Below are 17,602 nucleotides of genomic sequence, written 5' to 3'. Positions count from 1 at the left end.
AGTATTTTTCCTTCTGTATAGGAATTCGTTTAATAGGTACAAATAATCATACAAACATTTTTTTCGTATTCTAACACTTATAAAGTTATAAATAAAATATTGCGACTGTGTATTTTTGATATTTTTTAATTTATATAAAAAAATACATCTTTAAAAATGAATACATATTCCGATCTCCGCTTAATTATTTATTGAGTATAAAAATATTTTTAACTTGTAACACGGTACACCTCAAACTATTTCGGTATCATCATATAATGTAATTCTAAAGGGAACCTAAAATAGTTAAGGTAATAAATAAAATACTGTTTTGTAATGCCTGACTTATTTGATATGTAAATACAAAAATAAAAAATGTAGATCATTTCAATGTAATTTTAGTATTTTTATACTATTTTAAGATGAATATTTTAGAAGTGCTTCAGAATTATTTTCTTTTCTTGTCATTATTTATTTCACTTATTTATAAAGCATAAAATTCAGTAAGTTAAATTAGGTATTGATACTTAATGAGCTATCTGAATCAAAAAGTCTTTTAATTGATTTTGACATGTATATGTCTTATGGTTGGGAGTCATTCTAATTTTTATGCGACACGTAGGGCGTATTACTAAGATAATCTATCCAAGATTATCACCACTGACCCCTCTTTGGTCATCTCATTATCCTTATATATTAATTATATTATATTGTTTATTTTATGCTTAGTTTAGTTATCTTATTGGCTATGCATAAAATTATACAAATTGTAATATTATTGGTTAGTTTACCCTATAGTTGCAATATGCTTAAAAATGATTATACTAGCTATTATGGTGTTACACAATTGTTTTATTAACCTAGTTTTTAAATACTAACATTTCTTATCACTACCTATTTTAATTTATATTTCCTTAAACGCTTAATACAAAAATACACATTGTTGTATATGGCATGTGCCAACAAATAATAATGGGAACAATATTGCTTATTTTAGTTAAATGTTTAATTGCGTAATATTAGGCTAATGAAGCAAATGAGCTGAGGCAGCACCTTGTAAAATAATATTTAAGGACGTAAGCACCACAGTAGGGGGTCAGTGCGGGTTTCGAGTGAGAGACGCATATATCTTGTGAGCGATTCATAGAGACCCGTATTTTTGTGTGTTTGTTTTATGTAAAATAAAGTATTTCGTGATAGTGTTAATTGTTTATAGATCTTTTTGTGTGCCTTCGAGAGATAGGTATACTACAGTGGCGCCCAACGTCATTCGTAATCCACTACCCGAATTACTTTTGAACATTTGTGTTTTTGTTTGTTTTTGTGTTGATTAAATACAAGTCATTTTTGTGTGTTTTACTTTTACACATATCGCGTTTTAAACTTTATCAGATTGAACTCTCACGGCAGGAAGACTACGACCAATTGGATCCACAATTTTTGTGTTTTACACACTCGAGGTGAATATTTGTGTTTGGTTATAACTGATATATTCATGATCTATATTTACAAATACTTCATTTATCAATATTTTTTTTTTAAGATTATTTTTAGCGTTAATTAATTATATTTTAATTTTAGTGAGGGTAGTAATTATTTAATTAGTTTTATAGTTTAATATAATTAATCTAGTAGTATAAATTGGCTGTGTGAACACTCTAAATAAATTTTTCTTGCAATATATCTAATAAAACTTTTACTAATTACCTTTTTCGGGATTTCAAAAATGTTATAAATTAAGTATATAATTTTAGTTGTAATTAATTAATTACAGTTAACACATTTTATATGACCAAGTATATATTTAGGATTATTTAAAATAATTTTTTAAATTTATAGTTTAATGAGTCAACTTAAAGACCCTAGATCGGATCTTTCTATTACGATAAATACTGCAACAGATATCTATACTCTCAAAAAACCATTTCTTATACAATATTGCGTAAATAAAAATCTAAAATCTACTGGAACTACTACCGAATTAAGATCTAGACTAAGCAGATATTTAAGAGGAGCTATAACTTTGGAAGACGTGGATGATTCTTTAGACGTTGAAAAACGTAATATAATTCTTAATAATTCGATCACTAATAAAATTGATTTAAACACTTTACTGAAAGACGCTGAGCTATCCGACTCCAGTCCCGATCAAAAAGACAGTAATAAAAACCCATCAACTACTTACTCAACATCATTAGCATTATACGACAACTTAAACAATAGTTTAAATTCATTTTCAAATAGAGTTGAAAAAATCTTAGAAAATTCAAACACATCTGGTAGTAACTCTCAAGATCAAAGCACACAATTATATAAAAATACCTTAATACATTTTGAGGATTCTATTACTTCTCCCGAAAATTCAAAACACATATATCAGGAAATAGTGCTCAACAAAGATAACTCAACAAATAATCAAGCTAATCCTAATTTAAGCATCAACTCTATTCTACCCCCACCAATTGCACCGAGCAAAAGGAGAATGAATGAAAAAACTCTTATGATTAAACCTGATAATTTTACTGGGACTGAGGACGTTAGAAAATTTTTTAAACAATATAATAAGATTAGCGACATTAATGAATGGAATGAAAACGACAAACTAAAATACTTTTCAATTTTTGTAAAAGGCACAGCCAGTACCTTTTTAGAAAATCTTGAAGACCAAAAAGGAAATTGGTCATGGAAAGAATTAGAAGAAATTTTTTTAAATGAATTTCAACCCATAGGACATGACACTATATTGCAAATCAAACTAGAAAAACGTAGGCAAGGGGAAAATGAATCTACCACAAGTTTCTTAGCTGAAATAGAAAGTTTATGTAGGCAGGTAAATAAGCACATGAGTGAAAAAGATATTTGTGGATATATTTTAAAAGGTTTAAAGGATAACATTTTACAATCAATTTCGATGCAAGACAATAATAGCTTAAAAAACTTAAAAGAAAATTTAAAAAAATTTGAACTGATGCAGTTTAGGATAAAAAATAAAAAAGATGATATGAGTGAATACACAGAAATTCTAAATGAACAAGTATTACAATTAAACCAAAAAACAAAAGATATAGAAATAGAGAACAATGAATTGAGAAGGCAAATAAAGGACAGTTTCTCTAGAGATCGAGAGAATAAAATAAATATAAACAAATTAAGTGACGAAATACAAAAAATAAACCTTTTAAGAAATAGATCGGTACATTTTGATGGCAACAATAAACATAAAAATAATAGTCGTGATTATAATGAAAACAGAGGACGAAGTTACAATAGGAAAAGAGACTTCGACGATGATAAACGCGAGTACCGAAATAACAGTCCATACCCATATAGGAGAAATGATAGCGAAGAGAGGAATTACAATAAAAGAGATAATAGTCCTTACCCCTCTAGGTCGTATAATCGATATTCTAGAGATAATAGCAAAGACAACAATTACAATAGAGACAGATCATACTCAAGAGAAAGAAAGAACAACTATGATAGTTCTAGGGAAAGTAGTAGAGATAGAGGTTATGACAGAGATTTTATAACGTATAAACATAGAGACGATAAAGACAGGGAAACAAGAGGAAATTATAAACAGTGTAGTAAAAACATAGACGAAGAAAAACGATTCACAAGAAACCGGCAATACAGCAGAGAGAACAGTCGAGAAAGAGTACCAGGAAAATATAGAGAAGACCGCTATGCGAAAGAATCCGAGAGAGTTACTTGCTATAGGTGTAACGAGCGAGGACACTACGCGGATAATTGTAAAATGCCAAAAAACGATTAAGGTCCGAGTTAGAAAAAAAATCGGATCAGCTAACTCGGATAAACACTTATGAACTAAATAATATAACTTATAAGGAAATCAAGGGAATAGAGAAAAATAATTATATACATTTTATTAAAAAATGGTACGATCATAAATTAAATAAAACTATTGTTAATCAAAATCTAGATATAAGCGAAACAGAAATTGAAAACATGTATTTAAAAAATAACCCAGAACCAGAGTCAGAATTTCAAAACTTCTTACTCAGCAATAATACGAATGCTACTCGAGCGTGTGACTATTTAGAAGTAACCGGAGATATTTTTTTACTAGACAAAACTTGGGCAATAGGCCACTGCGTCAGCAAATGTCTCACGATGTCCCCAGAAATAACGTTAAAAGTTAAAAACAAATTTAATAATATAAAACAGTTAATTAATCAAAATAAAAATACTAACGAAATAGCTCACCTAAAAACAGACGATCAATGGTTATTATATCTGATTACAAAAGACAATTATAATGACAAACCTAAGTATTCTAATATTTTTAAAACTCTAGAAAACACAAAACAATTTTGCATAGAAAATAAAATAAAAAAATTAGCGTTGCCAAAAATATGTTCAGGCTTAGACAACAAAAAATGGGATATCACTTCTAATATGATCAAATTTATATTTCAAAATACCCCTATAAAAATTAAAATACTATCACTACCCGAAGAAAAAGATGACAACCTTTTACAAAACGATGAAAATATATATCCTATCAATGACAACAAAAATGACGGTTCTGCAATTGAAACAAATAAAATTAAAGACATATATCTAAATAACTCTAATAACTCTATTAACAATGAATCAAAAAATATTAATAAATATGTCTGCACCTATGTAGACAAACATTACAATACAAGAGTATTATCAATAATAGTAGAACATGAAGGTATTGAAAAATATGCAATAATTGACACAGGATCTAATATTTCGTGCATAGATATGTCTTTAGTTAACGATATGGAACTCGCAAAAAAAGAGGAAGATATTGTGATAACAGGAGCAGATAATACCAAATTAGAACAATTAGGCAAAATAAAATTAGTGGTAAAAATAAATGGGAACACGTACTCTATTGATGCGTACGTAATCAAAGGATTGAACTGCAAAATACTACTGGGAAATGATTTCAACATAAAAAATAACTTAATCATCAATTTTAAAGATAAAAATTTAGAATTAAATAACGATGTCTTAATACCTATGGATAAACTATGGTATAATTATAACACACAAAGCAAAAACAATAATATAGGAACAAAATATAATATAACAAGCATAAACTTTGACAAACAAAAATATATAGGAAAAATTGTATCAAATTACAATATAAATATTCCACCGAAAAATAAAATAAATATTAAAAACTTCGACATAAACACAAATATAATAGGCACAAGTTACGTAATAGAACCAATTGATCGATTAACCAAAAATAAACTTCTAACATTAGAATCATCCTTTGTTAATAATGAAGACGGTATAACTCTTTACAATTTTTCAAATCTTCACAGTAACATTCCCACAGGAATGACAATAGCAAATATCGTAAAAACAAATACGCCAAATATAAAAAAAATTACAGAATTTGCAGAAAAAAATATAAAAACAATATATACAACTAAGCAAGAAAAATATAATAACGAAAATATTAATGAAGTCACCGATAAACAAGGAAACGTAATTAAAATTTCTCAAGAATTAAATAACAAACAACGTAAAGAAGCCCTAAAATTAATTAATAACTATAAACACTTATTCACTTCAGACCCACTAGATATAAATTGTGCTAACATAGAACCATGCGAAATCAAATTAAAATCAGATAAACCTATATTTCAACCACCATTTAGAGTTTCTCCGATGCAAAGAGAAAAATTAAAAATATTAATTGACCAAATGATAGACGCTGACATTATTGAACCCAGTAGAAGTAGTTACGCTGCACCTGTTTTCTTAATTCCAAAGAAGGAAAAGGGGGAATACCGATTCTTGGTAGACTACAGAAAATTGAACAACGAGACTATAGCTGACAAACACCCAATACCACGATCACAGGACCTTTTTAGAAGTTTAGAAGGAGCCAAATACTACTCTTCTATCGACATGGCCCAAGGTTATTTTCAAATACCAATAAAACAAGAGGACCAAGATAAGACAGGATTTATTACAGATTTTGGACTATTTAATTTTAAAAGGATACCGCAAGGGTTTAAAAACTCAGCTCCAATCTTTCAAAGAATCATTAACAACGTGTTTAGCGACTATTTGTATAAAACCATGATAGCGTATCTTGATGATATATGTTGTTTTGGAAACAGTTTTGAAGAAGCATTAATTAGATTAGAACAAATTTTTATTAGACTAGAAGAAACCGGCTTAAAATTAAAAACAAATAAATGCACCTTTTTAAAATCAGAAATTGAATTACTTGGCCACACAGTCTCTAACGTTGGACTAAAACCTCTCGGAAAGAATACAGAAGCAATTGTAAAATTTCCAATACCAAAAAAAATTAAAGATGTACGAGCTTTTGTTGGACTCACTAGTTACTACAGAAAATACATTAAAGATTTCGCAAAAATTGCAAGTCCTTTAACTAATTTGACAAAAAAAGAAAATAAATTTATGTGGGGAAACGAACAAGAAATATCTTTTGAGACTTTAAAAAAGGCGATAACAACCGCACCGGTTATGGCACATTTCAAAGACGGTTACCCTGTTTTTGTTACCACCGACGCCTCATTAGAAGGACTATCTGGAATACTCGAACAGGAAGATGAAAACGGAAAAAGACACCCGATTAGTTACGCGTCTAGGAAATTGAAAGGGGGTGAAAAAAATTTCACCACTACAGAATTAGAAATGTCGGCTGTAGTATTTGCAACTAATTACTTTAGAGAATACCTTATAGGAAGGAAAATAACAGTCTTCAGTGACCACTCAAGTCTACAATTTTATAAAACAATGAAGAATCCATCTTCTAGGATAACTAAATTCATTTTTAAATTATTAGAATTTGACCTAGAAATAAAACATCGCCCTGGCTCATGGAACACGGCGGCAGATTGTCTCTCACGTTACCCCGTTCATACAACAAAAATAACAGATATATTATATGAGAACGATAAAGACGAAATTAATGCTAACTCTACAAATTTCGAAATTAGATCCGACAATATAAAACCGGAGACATTAAAAACACTACAGACAGAAGACGAATTTTGCAACGGTATAATTTTATCATTACTGGGAGATAAAAAAAATAAATATTTTAAAAAATCAAGAAAATATTTAATAAAGCAGGAACTACTATATTTTAAAAATTGGTCACCTCACGGAATTAATAACCTATTAGTAATACCAAAAAAAATGACTAACACTATTATTAAATCTTACCATGAATCAGTTTTTAGCGGACACTTCGGGATAACAAAAACCTTAGCTAAATTAAAACAAAAATATTATTGGCCCACAATAATAAAAGACACCACAAATTTTATAAAAACATGCATTTCTTGTCAAATGATTAAAAATCCAATAGGCAAAGGCCACGGTTTACTACAACCAATACCATTACTTTCAGGGAAGCCAATGCAAAGACTAACATTCGATTATTTAGGACCGTTGCCCACCTCTAGGGGGAAAAAATACCTCATTGTTGCTACCTGTAATGCCACAAAAATGGCTTTCGCAAAGGCAGTTACAAATGCAAACGGAGCCGCAACAATAAGTTTTCTAATGGACTTAATAACATCTTACGGGGTACCTAAATATTTTTGTAGCGATAGGGGCACCCATTTCAAAAATAAAGAGGTAGACTATGCCTGTAAAAAATTAGGTATTTCACAAATTTTCTCTAGTGCGTATCATCCACAGACACAAGGTATGACCGAACTTATGAACAAAATCATCTGCAATAGTTTATCACATTATGTAAATGAAAATCAAAAAGACTGGTCATTATATTATAAAATGATCATTTTTGCTTATAATACTAGCCCAAGTTCGAGATTAAAAGTAAGCCCATTTTATTTACTCCACGGTATAGAAGCAAACCAACCTATAGATAATAAATTAACTACAGAAGACGAGTTGTTTGACTTTACTAAAGCACTAAAGCAACTTCAAAAAATTAGAGACACTATTCCCAAAATTGTCGAAAAAGAACAAGCTGTTCAGAAAAAACAATATGACATAAGTCACAAAAATATTAATTTCAAACCGGGACAAAAAGTATTAATAAAATTTGATTTCTACGAAAAAGATAAATCAAAGAAATTAGCTAATAAATATAGGGGCCCTTTTACTATTATTGAAAAAATATCTGACGTAAATTACAAAGTAGATTTAATCTTAAAAGGAAAAAAAACCATAGATATCATACATGTACAAAGAATAAAACCTTTTTATGAAGCAGCAGTATCAAACACAGGGGAAAATAATATACCATAATCAAACTTAACACTAGGCAAGTTAATATAAAAAAAAAAAAAGGTTAATTTTTACACAACACTAGCTAACATTTATTTTGGTTTTTTTTTAACAAACCAAAAACTAAATTGTAGACAATAGTGTTCATAAAATTAAAAGCTTATACTGCATTTTATAAAGTAAGTATTTCATTGAAGTAAACTTTAGTTATAAGTACTGTAAGTAACTAGTTTAAGTTATAAAAAATAATTAATACCTAAAAATAATACATATTATATTATAATAATATTTGCTGATGTACTCGGGTATATGTATAATGTATATGGGTGATAATTTAACGTACAGAGCGATAGGAAATTATTTTATAATTATGTTTAATTCAGTCTTTGGTTCTAGATGTTTTTTAAAATCCTCACAGTCGTTACAGTACTCATCAACGCTAACGCAGAAGAAGATATAGCTGTAATTTTATCTCCCGGAGCCTTTTTTGACGAGGTACCAGAGGCCATTCTATATGACAAAAGCATTCCTCTAATCTATACACAGGAATTGCAAGACGATTACCCAGATGACAATTTGGAAAATATAAAAAATAACTGGGGGGTTGAAAAATACTGTGAAAATAAAAACACAAACTACTGCAACATTGTCAACCAAACAATAGATATATTAAGCACCATAAATAAAAACATAAGAGAAAGCGATACAAACACATTAGATTTAAATAAAGGCCTATTAAACAGTAGATCAAAAAGGGGAATTCAATTTTTCGGGAATTTATATCACTTCTGTTGTAATGTCGCAACAGAAAAACAATTAAAAACTTTTTACACAAATGAAGAAATGTTAGATCAACAAATTAACAAATTTAAAAACGTTTTCGCATCAGACCATAAAGATCTAACAAACATAACTACAGAACTCAATAAATACACAAAAAATACTAAAAACAATATCAAATTATTAAAAGATAGTTTTTCAAAATTTATAAATGAAGAAAAAATAAATAACTTACTAGAAAAAACAAATCAGGAGAATATGATTCAAGGTATCCAAGAAATAACATACAATTTAATTTCAGTAATTCTAAAATTTACAAATAATGAAAGAGATACAAATATTCATTTACACTGTAAGCTACATAAAATTCCAGCAAGGATCATAAAATCAAAAATACTGTATAACGACTTAATAAAATTAATAAGGGCAATCGAAAGAGATGGATATGAATTAACTATACCATTAGAACATTTTCATACATATTATAACTTACCAATTACCGAATGTCAATTTTCAAAATCAAAAATTCTAATTAAAATAAAAATACCTATCCAAGAAAAATCTGCAAAATGGAAACTATATCAATACATTCCAACTCATTTTAAGTTTCACGAGTCTACTTGCATTATATACTCAGAAAAAACATATATAGCGATAAATACCATGAATGATGAACACAGGATAATATCAGGAATCGGCCTACAACACTGTGACCCACCAATCACGGACCTATGTTATATTCCAAAATTTTCATCTGATATTACCCTTTCCCCAAAATGTGTGGAAGCAATCTTTAAAAACAAAAAATTAGATATAATTAATCAATACTGCTATTTCCAGTGCATTAAACAATATGATGACGACTCTATAATAATAAAACAAATAGGAATAAACACATACGTCATAACTAACCCACAACCTACCTTAAGCATAAAAAAAGAAATATTGAATATAACCAAAACAGAAGAACTTAAATTAAATTACAATCACCCAGGTTTAATAAAAATAACCTTTCCGTGTAACTATGAACTATTAAGAAATGATATCATTTTAATACCAAAAATGTACCCTTGCGAAACTAACAATTTAAATACATACTCAGTCAAAAGGGTATTACCAGTATCATGGACAAAAATTAAATCATTAAATATAAACCACGAGAATAAAAAAGAAAGTATATCCTTTTCAAATTTGACGGAAATTTTAAATCAAAATTGGATCGATGAAATTCCTAACTTTCACGTAACAAAACAAATACGAGACCCCGAAAAATACTTTAATGATATAATGTTAAAAAAAATACCACAACCACTTATTGATGATTTCTTAGGTGACATAATTTATATAACATGGTTAACCATGCTTACCATAATAATAGGGTTCATAGGATATAAAATATACCCAGCTATTATCAAAATAAACATGTTAACCATGCCCCCTCCTATTCCACAAAGATAATTATATGAAGTTAAATAAACAAATAATTAATAGACTGGTTACACATTAACAAAACGAAATTGGTTATATATAAAAATCACAATGTAAGACCAACTACAAAATACGTTCGAACATCATAATATTACAATAAATGAATAAAATATAAACAATACAATCTCCAATACATACTCAAAAAAAATAATCCATTTCGCACAAATAAAATCATTATAAATTAATCCAAGAAGCTACTGATGTTGTTACACTTATAAAATCAATTTCACAAAAATGTAAACAGTGAGATGAAAAAAAAAAAAAAAAATAATGTATCATAATAATATAATACCTAACTAATATTATTTTGTTAAAAAAAAAAAAAAAAAAAAAAATAATAAAAAAAAATGTAAAACCAATTTAACATAAAATCGGTATCAAAACAAAGGTATAAACGACGACGGTAAACCAACACATCACCAAGACTACTAAATATTAACATTAGCAGCCACAAGAGGATTCAATCTACACAATATACAACGAAGGAGATGAATAAAATAGTAAACTCAGCAATAACCTCCACACTTATGTAATTTTTTTTTTACTCCGTCTAGCGATCTTTTTAATTTTTCCCCATCACACTGCATCCTTTTATAAAAAAAATAATAATAATAACAATATATATATTATGTATAATATACACCTACTCTATAATTTCGAAAACCGCTCAATAGACAAAACAAAATAATCATTGTGTAAACACCTCAAACAAGAAGATGAAAAACAGAGATACTACAATTAAGCATTTAAATAATAAATATTAAAAATAACTAAATATTTCTGATGACAATCAGCATGAAGCAATCACATAATATATGAATGGACAAAAAAAAAACGAATTCTGGTCACAACAGTTATAGAAAGTTTTGAAATATTATAAATTTTACCCTATCCCAAAAGTTTTCCTCTCAGAAAATATAATATATGCTATTCCTATTTACCTTTCCACACTCCAAACACTAAAAATACGTAATACAACTAGTTTTTTAAATTTAATATTATAATTGTATACAATTGCATAGTTTTAAATGTAAAATATGAGGACATATTTTTTTTTAATAACATTAGGGAGTGTTGTATATGGCATGTGCCAACAAATAATAATGGGAACAATATTGCTTATTTTAGTTAAATGTTTAATTGCGTAATATTAGGCTAATGAAGCAAATGAGCTGAGGCAGCACCTTGTAAAATAATATTTAAGGACGTAAGCACCACAGTAGGGGGTCAGTGCGGGTTTCGAGTGAGAGACGCATATATCTTGTGAGCGATTCATAGAGACCCGTATTTTTGTGTGTTTGTTTTATGTAAAATAAAGTATTTCGTGATAGTGTTAATTGTTTATAGATCTTTTTGTGTGCCTTCGAGAGATAGGTATACTACAACATATTACTTGTATCTATCATCGTTTGTTCACCAAACATTTAATTTTTATAATAGCAGTTAAAATGTTTGAGCTTTGGGTATTTATATCACATCAAATAAGTTAAAGTTATATAAAGTAGTACGAATAATAGGTTACAGTAAAGAATAATTTTGGGAATTAAGTAATCGAAAAATAATGTAAGATAATTGAGTTACATACAACATTATTTATTCTAATTCGTAAATTCGTTGTTTTTGAACAGTAAAATATTATAATATTGCAGTATATTAGTATATTATATACTTACACTTAGGTTTATATAACATTATATAGTATATCTATTCTGTATAGTATGATTTCTGTGAAAAATTATACAAACAATTAAAATATTCTATTTTTACAACAATGATCATAGATTTAAAATTGTACTTAAATATCTTCATATTGCCGATAAAACGTACCTAATCAAATTGAAATGTAAGATTTACTGCATATGTTTATGAAAACAATATTGACCAATAAACAGTAGTTGTTACTTATAAGTTATAGGCGCATAAATGTTACTTAGGTTATTCAATGCTTTGTAGATATAATTAACAAATTGACGAATTTAAAAATGATAGATATATGCTCTTCTAACTCGACATAAGAAATTATGAATACATTATGAATACATATGGCCAGGTGAAATTTGAAAATGGCCTGATTGATACCTCGCACACCAGAAAAAAACGAGAAATATCAAATAACACTCCTAAGGTGAAAAACGTTAATGTTCGTAAAAACCTATTAAAATTGTTGCAGTCATAAAAAAAATTATTTTTAAATATATATAGAAATTTGAAAGTACGGTTGTTGAAATAAACTATTTACATTTTTATTAATTTTTGCACTTTTGGTTTTGATTTAGTGATGTTAATACCTATATTAAATAACTAATAAGTAATAATATGTAAGTTATACTTGTTAATATAATGATACCTGTAGGTTGCGATAAACTAAAATTTAAATTACGACCTTGGATGTTAGGTATTATAAGATAATAGATATAAACTATAGAACCTATAGTTTGTAGGTTCACTATATTTTGCGTAAAACGTTAAACATCAGTTACATCTTAATCTCAATTTCGACGTGATATATTAGAGTAATATTTTTTGGAAAATTTGGAAATTATAAAATCAAACAAAGGTGGGTTCAAAATTTCTTGAAAAGGATATTCACTTATAATGAAACATCAAGGACGCAAGCGATTAACATGGAGATGTACGAAAGAATCGAGGAAAGAATGTTCGTTGAAATGTCTATTGTAGGTATTATTCGATATCCATGATTTATTTTTATTATTATTTACTTATTTAACTTAACAATTTACTTATAATATATTTATACTTAAACTAATGAAAAATGCATTTGATGTTTTTTACCTGTCGTTTTTTTTTTTAGAGTACCATATTTTCAGGAAAGTATTGCTAAAAATGTTTTGATTATAATATTTTATATTTCTGAATAAATAATCAAAAAATATACCTTGATTATTATTATCACAAATGTACTACAGTAAAACTTCAAATTTCATTCGTTTTCTTTTATTTTATGTAACAATACTCGTACATTCGTACATAACTTTATTTTTTAATGTATGAGATTTTAGAAAGTGTGCCGTTAGTATTAATTTTATTTAATAATAATAATAATAATAATAATAATGTTTATTTGCAAATAATTTTTCTTTTTACATAGAACATATCTTACAGAAAATTTTAGATTACAATTAATAATGAGTTAAAATAAAAAGATATATTAAGATAATAAGAGTCTGTGTAAACATGTACAACCTCCCGATAAGCTGACAGCTTGTGATGGAGAATCTCTTCATAGAAGAGTTCACAAAAACACTAAGTATACAAATAATAATAATAATGCATAGTCATCAAGTTTATACAATATCAATTTCGTTTAAATTTACAAGTTTTAAAAACAATATAAAAGTCATAAGTTATGAAGTACCTTTACAAATGATAATAATTTATAGTTATAAACTTATAAAGTTTATATAATTTCAATTTCATTTAAATTTATGTGATCTAAATATAATTTAAAATGTCTTAAGTTATGAAAATCAAATATATTAATTTTTAGAATCCTACATAATTGTATAGCAACAAGAATAGCATTTTTGCACCAAAATGTTCATGCAATGTAGGAATTTTTATGTTAATTACTTTTTTGTGTCTAGCGTAATAATCATTCATTTCTAAACGTACAAAAAAGCATATTTAATTTGAATATAAGCCAAACTTAAAATAATATAACTTAAGTCTAAAAATTCTTTAAAGTAATCAATACTATTTTATACATAATATATTAATAATAATTAAATAATTTATAATTTATTTATTTACTTACATATTTTTAACATAGAATTATACAGGAAGAAATGGAGGGGAAAATTAAAATGTTTTGGGGAAGGGCACTAACCCACCCTAGGCCCAGTGTAGCGCGGTCCCTGGGTGTGGACAATTCCAAATGAAGAAAAAATTATTTTAATCCCAGCAGATGAGGTAACTGTTGAACGTAGTTTCTTAGCTATTGTAAGCATTTCATTTGATATATTTTGTTTTGTAGAGATAACTACCAAGTAAGTGATGTTACTTGTTTTTTTGTGTTTTCTGAAAACAAATAATTCTTGAGATGGAAATGCTATAGTGCTTGAATTACCTCTGTTATTTAATTTGGATGATAATAGTTAAAATAATTCATCAATTCCTGAAATCTGTTACTTAGTTTCTTATTCATGTGATAGATTATATTTTAAACTTTTTTATTCTATTTTAATCTCTTTGTTATCATTATTATTTCAATTATCCTAATTATCTAACAATATAATTAACGATTCACAATTTTTTCTTTTTGATTTACTCGAAAAAGCTAAAAGTATTAGTTTTTGTTTCAATCCAAGTACCATCTTTGAATAAAATAACATTTTCACATTCTTCACTTAAATTTTGATTTTGAACTATTTTTAACAAATATTCATCAATTTCAATGTTTTCAAATTTAACTTGTTTGTTACATATTGGACATGACCATATTAGCTTTTGTTCATTAATTTGTAAGAAACTTATTGCATCAAAACATTGTAAATGTACACATTTTACTCCTCGTGCAGGTAGTTTCAATCTTAATTTAGTTAATGGATCCATGATAGTAATAAACACAGAGTCTAAATTAAAACCGACTCTTTTACTCATGAATTTTTCAATAAATTTTAAAGTTATTTCAGAGGTGCGTATTGGTCTTTTTTTAAGTTCTACAAGTAGATGTTGCCAAGTTAAATTTTGAACTACAAAAACACTAGTTAAATAACTATATGGTTTATTAGACCATACAATTTTTAATGTGTTCTGTAAACATGTTCTTAAATCCATGTATTCATTTATATCTATAGGAACATAGTGTTGCCATGAAGTGATTTGACCTAATTTAGGGACGTTTAATATAGGTAACGTATATTGACGATCATTTACAAAAACAGTAATATTGTGAGGTAAACTACCATTGAATGATTTCTCACCAATTTGTTCTAATCTTAGAAGTATTTGTAATTTATATTCTTTGTTATTATTCCATGATTCAATTATCGAATTTTTAGCCATTTCTGTCAGATAATAACAAGCAGTAAAGTTGGTAAAATCAGCATTAATAAAATCATTAAAATCATAGTACATGGGCCTTAGAACTGGCGCTAATGTTTTAAAATAAGGTAGGTTATGTGCAAAAGGTATTGTTTCATCTGGGATTATAGGAATGTGTTGTATAAGATTTGGTCTGAGTGGTCTATTAATTTGATTGAATAATGCAAGTTGATTCTGTGGCTGTGTTGATCGAGACGTATAGACTTCCATAATTTTTTTTTCTATATTATATCTTTGAAATGAACCAGATGATGTTAATAAGTATAAAAGTTGGTAGCGTAAATATTCTTTGTTGCCATATTTTATCTGATTTGATAAGCTTCTTAAAATATTTTGCAGTTCATTAGAATTAAATGTATACACCATCTTGTGAATGAGACAAGTATTCTCCTAAAATCAATAATAATAATAAATTATAATTTAATTAGTAACAAGTATTAAAAACTAACTAAATATTATATGGACACTTTTATGAATTACATGTAATTTAAGTAGATAGGTAGATGCACCATACGATTTATATTTTATGATAATATATTTTACTTGGTAGATTTAGATATAAAATAGTTACATTTGTTCAGAGAAGAAGCGGCCGACGGCCGGTACTCTTCCGAACCGACTTGTCTTCCCGTCCCACTCTGTGCCATTGTGGCGTGGAGTGAGAGTCTACGGCAGCGTTTCCCAACCTTTTTCCCTCGCGGCACACTAATCCCAACCCATATTTAGCCGCGGCACACTTGTCACTGACTTATTTATGTATACACATTTTTTTATACTAGACTTTCATCATATTAATTATTAATACCAAAGTAGTTGTATATCAGTATAATATTTCTATCAAACATTTTAAAATGGTAGGATAGAAAAAAATATTATTACAATTATCCTAAATATTTAATTTATTGTAATGGAAAAACAAGATACATAACAATTTTTATAAAAAAACCTAATCTTAGTGAGAAATTTGGGACTGTTTTCTCTTCATTATTAGGTTCCTTCGTGGTCGAATGATTGATAAGCACACCTTCATGTCGTCTTCCAAGTTCTTCAGTTGTGATCGATTTTTGGTTTTGATGGCATTCGTTGAAGAGAATGCTGCTTCACAAATATAGGATGTAGAAAAAGGCAGTATCGCATTCATAGCTTTTCTTGAAATCTTGGGATACTCATGCAATAGATTTATCCAAAAAGATGAGACATCTACATTTATTTTGATTTTTTTAACTTTGACTCTCTCGCAATATCTTCAACTAGAGTACTGTAGCTTAAGACCACGGTCATTTTTTATATCAATCAATTCACTTTCTTCATCAGTGGTAAACAATGCAGTCTCATATGCTGAGTCAATGAAAGGATTTCTCACCCAGTCCATCGATGAGACATCCAAAGACGGAAAATACTTTTTTATATTTTCATAAAGCAAATGTAGACTTTTTAAAAATAAGTTTGTAAGATCTGAATTAACGTGACAGTTCTTGACAAGATAGAACATATCCCAATTTGTCTGTTTTTCAATTTTTGAAATCCATAGTAACAACTTCTGTTGAAAAGAACTGATCTTATCTGTAGATGTTAAAATGTTCTCTTGCTTTCCTTGCATGCTCTTGTTTAAGTAATTCAGTTTTTCAAATATATCTGCTAGAAAGGCTACTTTGGCACACCAGGAATCATCACTGAGAAAATCAGCATATTTTGATTCTTCACAAGTAAAAAACAATAATAACTTTTCTCTAAGTTCATAAAATCTTTGTAGGACACGTCCACGAGATAGCCATCTTACTTCTGTGTGAAACAAAAGCTGGGTGTGCTCACTATCCATAGCAGAACAAAATTGATTAAATAATCTTGATTTCAAAGGTTTACTTTTAATGAAGTTTACCATTTTGACAACAGTTTGCAATACTTCATTGAGCTCAGGCATCAAAGATTTAGCAACGAGAGCTTCTCTGTGTATGAAGCAGTGAGTGAAAATAATATCCGGGTTTTCTTTCTTAACTAATGCCAAAAAACCTGTTAAATGACTAATCATTGAAGGGCTACAGAT

The 17,602-nt window shown here is 27.9% G+C and overlaps 4 protein-coding genes across 4 annotated transcripts; 2 read left to right on the top strand and 2 right to left on the bottom strand.

The window, feature by feature from the left end:
- Positions 1 to 927: 927 nt before the first annotated feature.
- On the top strand, positions 928 to 10,765 carry LOC132927590 (uncharacterized). The gene is made up of 2 exons (XM_060992146.1): positions 928 to 1,439; positions 8,623 to 10,765. The coding sequence occupies exon 2, from the start codon at positions 8,623 to 8,625 to the stop codon at positions 10,462 to 10,464; it is 1,842 nt and encodes a 613-aa protein (XP_060848129.1). The 5' UTR covers positions 928 to 1,439; the 3' UTR covers positions 10,465 to 10,765.
- Positions 1,823 to 3,754, top strand: LOC132924804 (GATA zinc finger domain-containing protein 14-like). The gene is made up of 2 exons (XM_060989248.1): positions 1,823 to 3,072; positions 3,163 to 3,754. The coding sequence occupies exons 1-2, from the start codon at positions 1,823 to 1,825 to the stop codon at positions 3,752 to 3,754; spliced, it is 1,842 nt and encodes a 613-aa protein (XP_060845231.1).
- A 3,964-nt stretch (positions 10,766 to 14,729) lies between the features above and the next one.
- On the bottom strand, positions 14,730 to 16,699 carry LOC132924803 (E3 SUMO-protein ligase PIAS2-like). Its single transcript, XM_060989247.1, has 3 exons — positions 16,583 to 16,699; positions 14,926 to 15,948; positions 14,730 to 14,828 (listed from the first exon to the last, which is right to left on the bottom strand). Exons 1-3 carry the CDS (start codon positions 16,697 to 16,699, stop codon positions 14,730 to 14,732), a joined length of 1,239 nt encoding a protein of 412 aa, XP_060845230.1.
- A 105-nt stretch (positions 16,700 to 16,804) lies between these two features.
- On the bottom strand, positions 16,805 to 17,587 carry LOC132924802 (zinc finger BED domain-containing protein 5-like). The gene has a single exon (XM_060989245.1). It carries the CDS (start codon positions 17,585 to 17,587, stop codon positions 16,805 to 16,807), a length of 783 nt encoding a protein of 260 aa, XP_060845228.1.
- Positions 17,588 to 17,602: the final 15 nt, after the last annotated feature.

This window comes from Rhopalosiphum padi, chromosome 3 (genome assembly GCF_020882245.1).
Source record: "Rhopalosiphum padi isolate XX-2018 chromosome 3, ASM2088224v1, whole genome shotgun sequence".
NCBI classification, from domain to species: Eukaryota; Metazoa; Arthropoda; class Insecta; order Hemiptera; family Aphididae; genus Rhopalosiphum; species Rhopalosiphum padi.
The sequence above is the reverse complement of the archived record's forward strand: the minus strand, read 5'-3'. Positions and strand labels throughout refer to the sequence as shown.

What these genes read in the sequence shown, in the direction of transcription:
- LOC132924804 (XM_060989248.1), top strand. Translation starts at nt 1,823, where the DNA reads ATGAGTCAACTTAAAGACCCTAGATCGGATCTTTCTATTACGATAAAT. An exon ending in GAGAACAATGAATTGAGAAG is followed by an intron (nt 3,073 to 3,162) that starts GCAAATAAAGGA and finishes AAACCTTTTAAG; the next exon opens with AAATAGATCGGTACATTTTG.
- LOC132927590 (XM_060992146.1), top strand. Translation starts at nt 8,623, where the DNA reads ATGTTTTTTAAAATCCTCACAGTCGTTACAGTACTCATCAACGCTAAC.
- LOC132924803 (XM_060989247.1), bottom strand. Translation starts at nt 16,699, where the DNA reads ATGAATGCGATACTGCCTTTTTCTACATCCTATATTTGTGAAGCAGCA. An exon ending in ACTTGGAAGACGACATGAAG is followed by an intron (nt 15,949 to 16,582) that starts GTGTGCTTATCA and finishes TATTGATTTTAG; the next exon opens with GAGAATACTTGTCTCATTCA. An exon ending in GTCCAATATGTAACAAACAA is followed by an intron (nt 14,829 to 14,925) that starts GTTAAATTTGAA and finishes TTTTATTCAAAG; the next exon opens with ATGGTACTTGGATTGAAACA.
- LOC132924802 (XM_060989245.1), bottom strand. Translation starts at nt 17,587, where the DNA reads ATGATTAGTCATTTAACAGGTTTTTTGGCATTAGTTAAGAAAGAAAAC.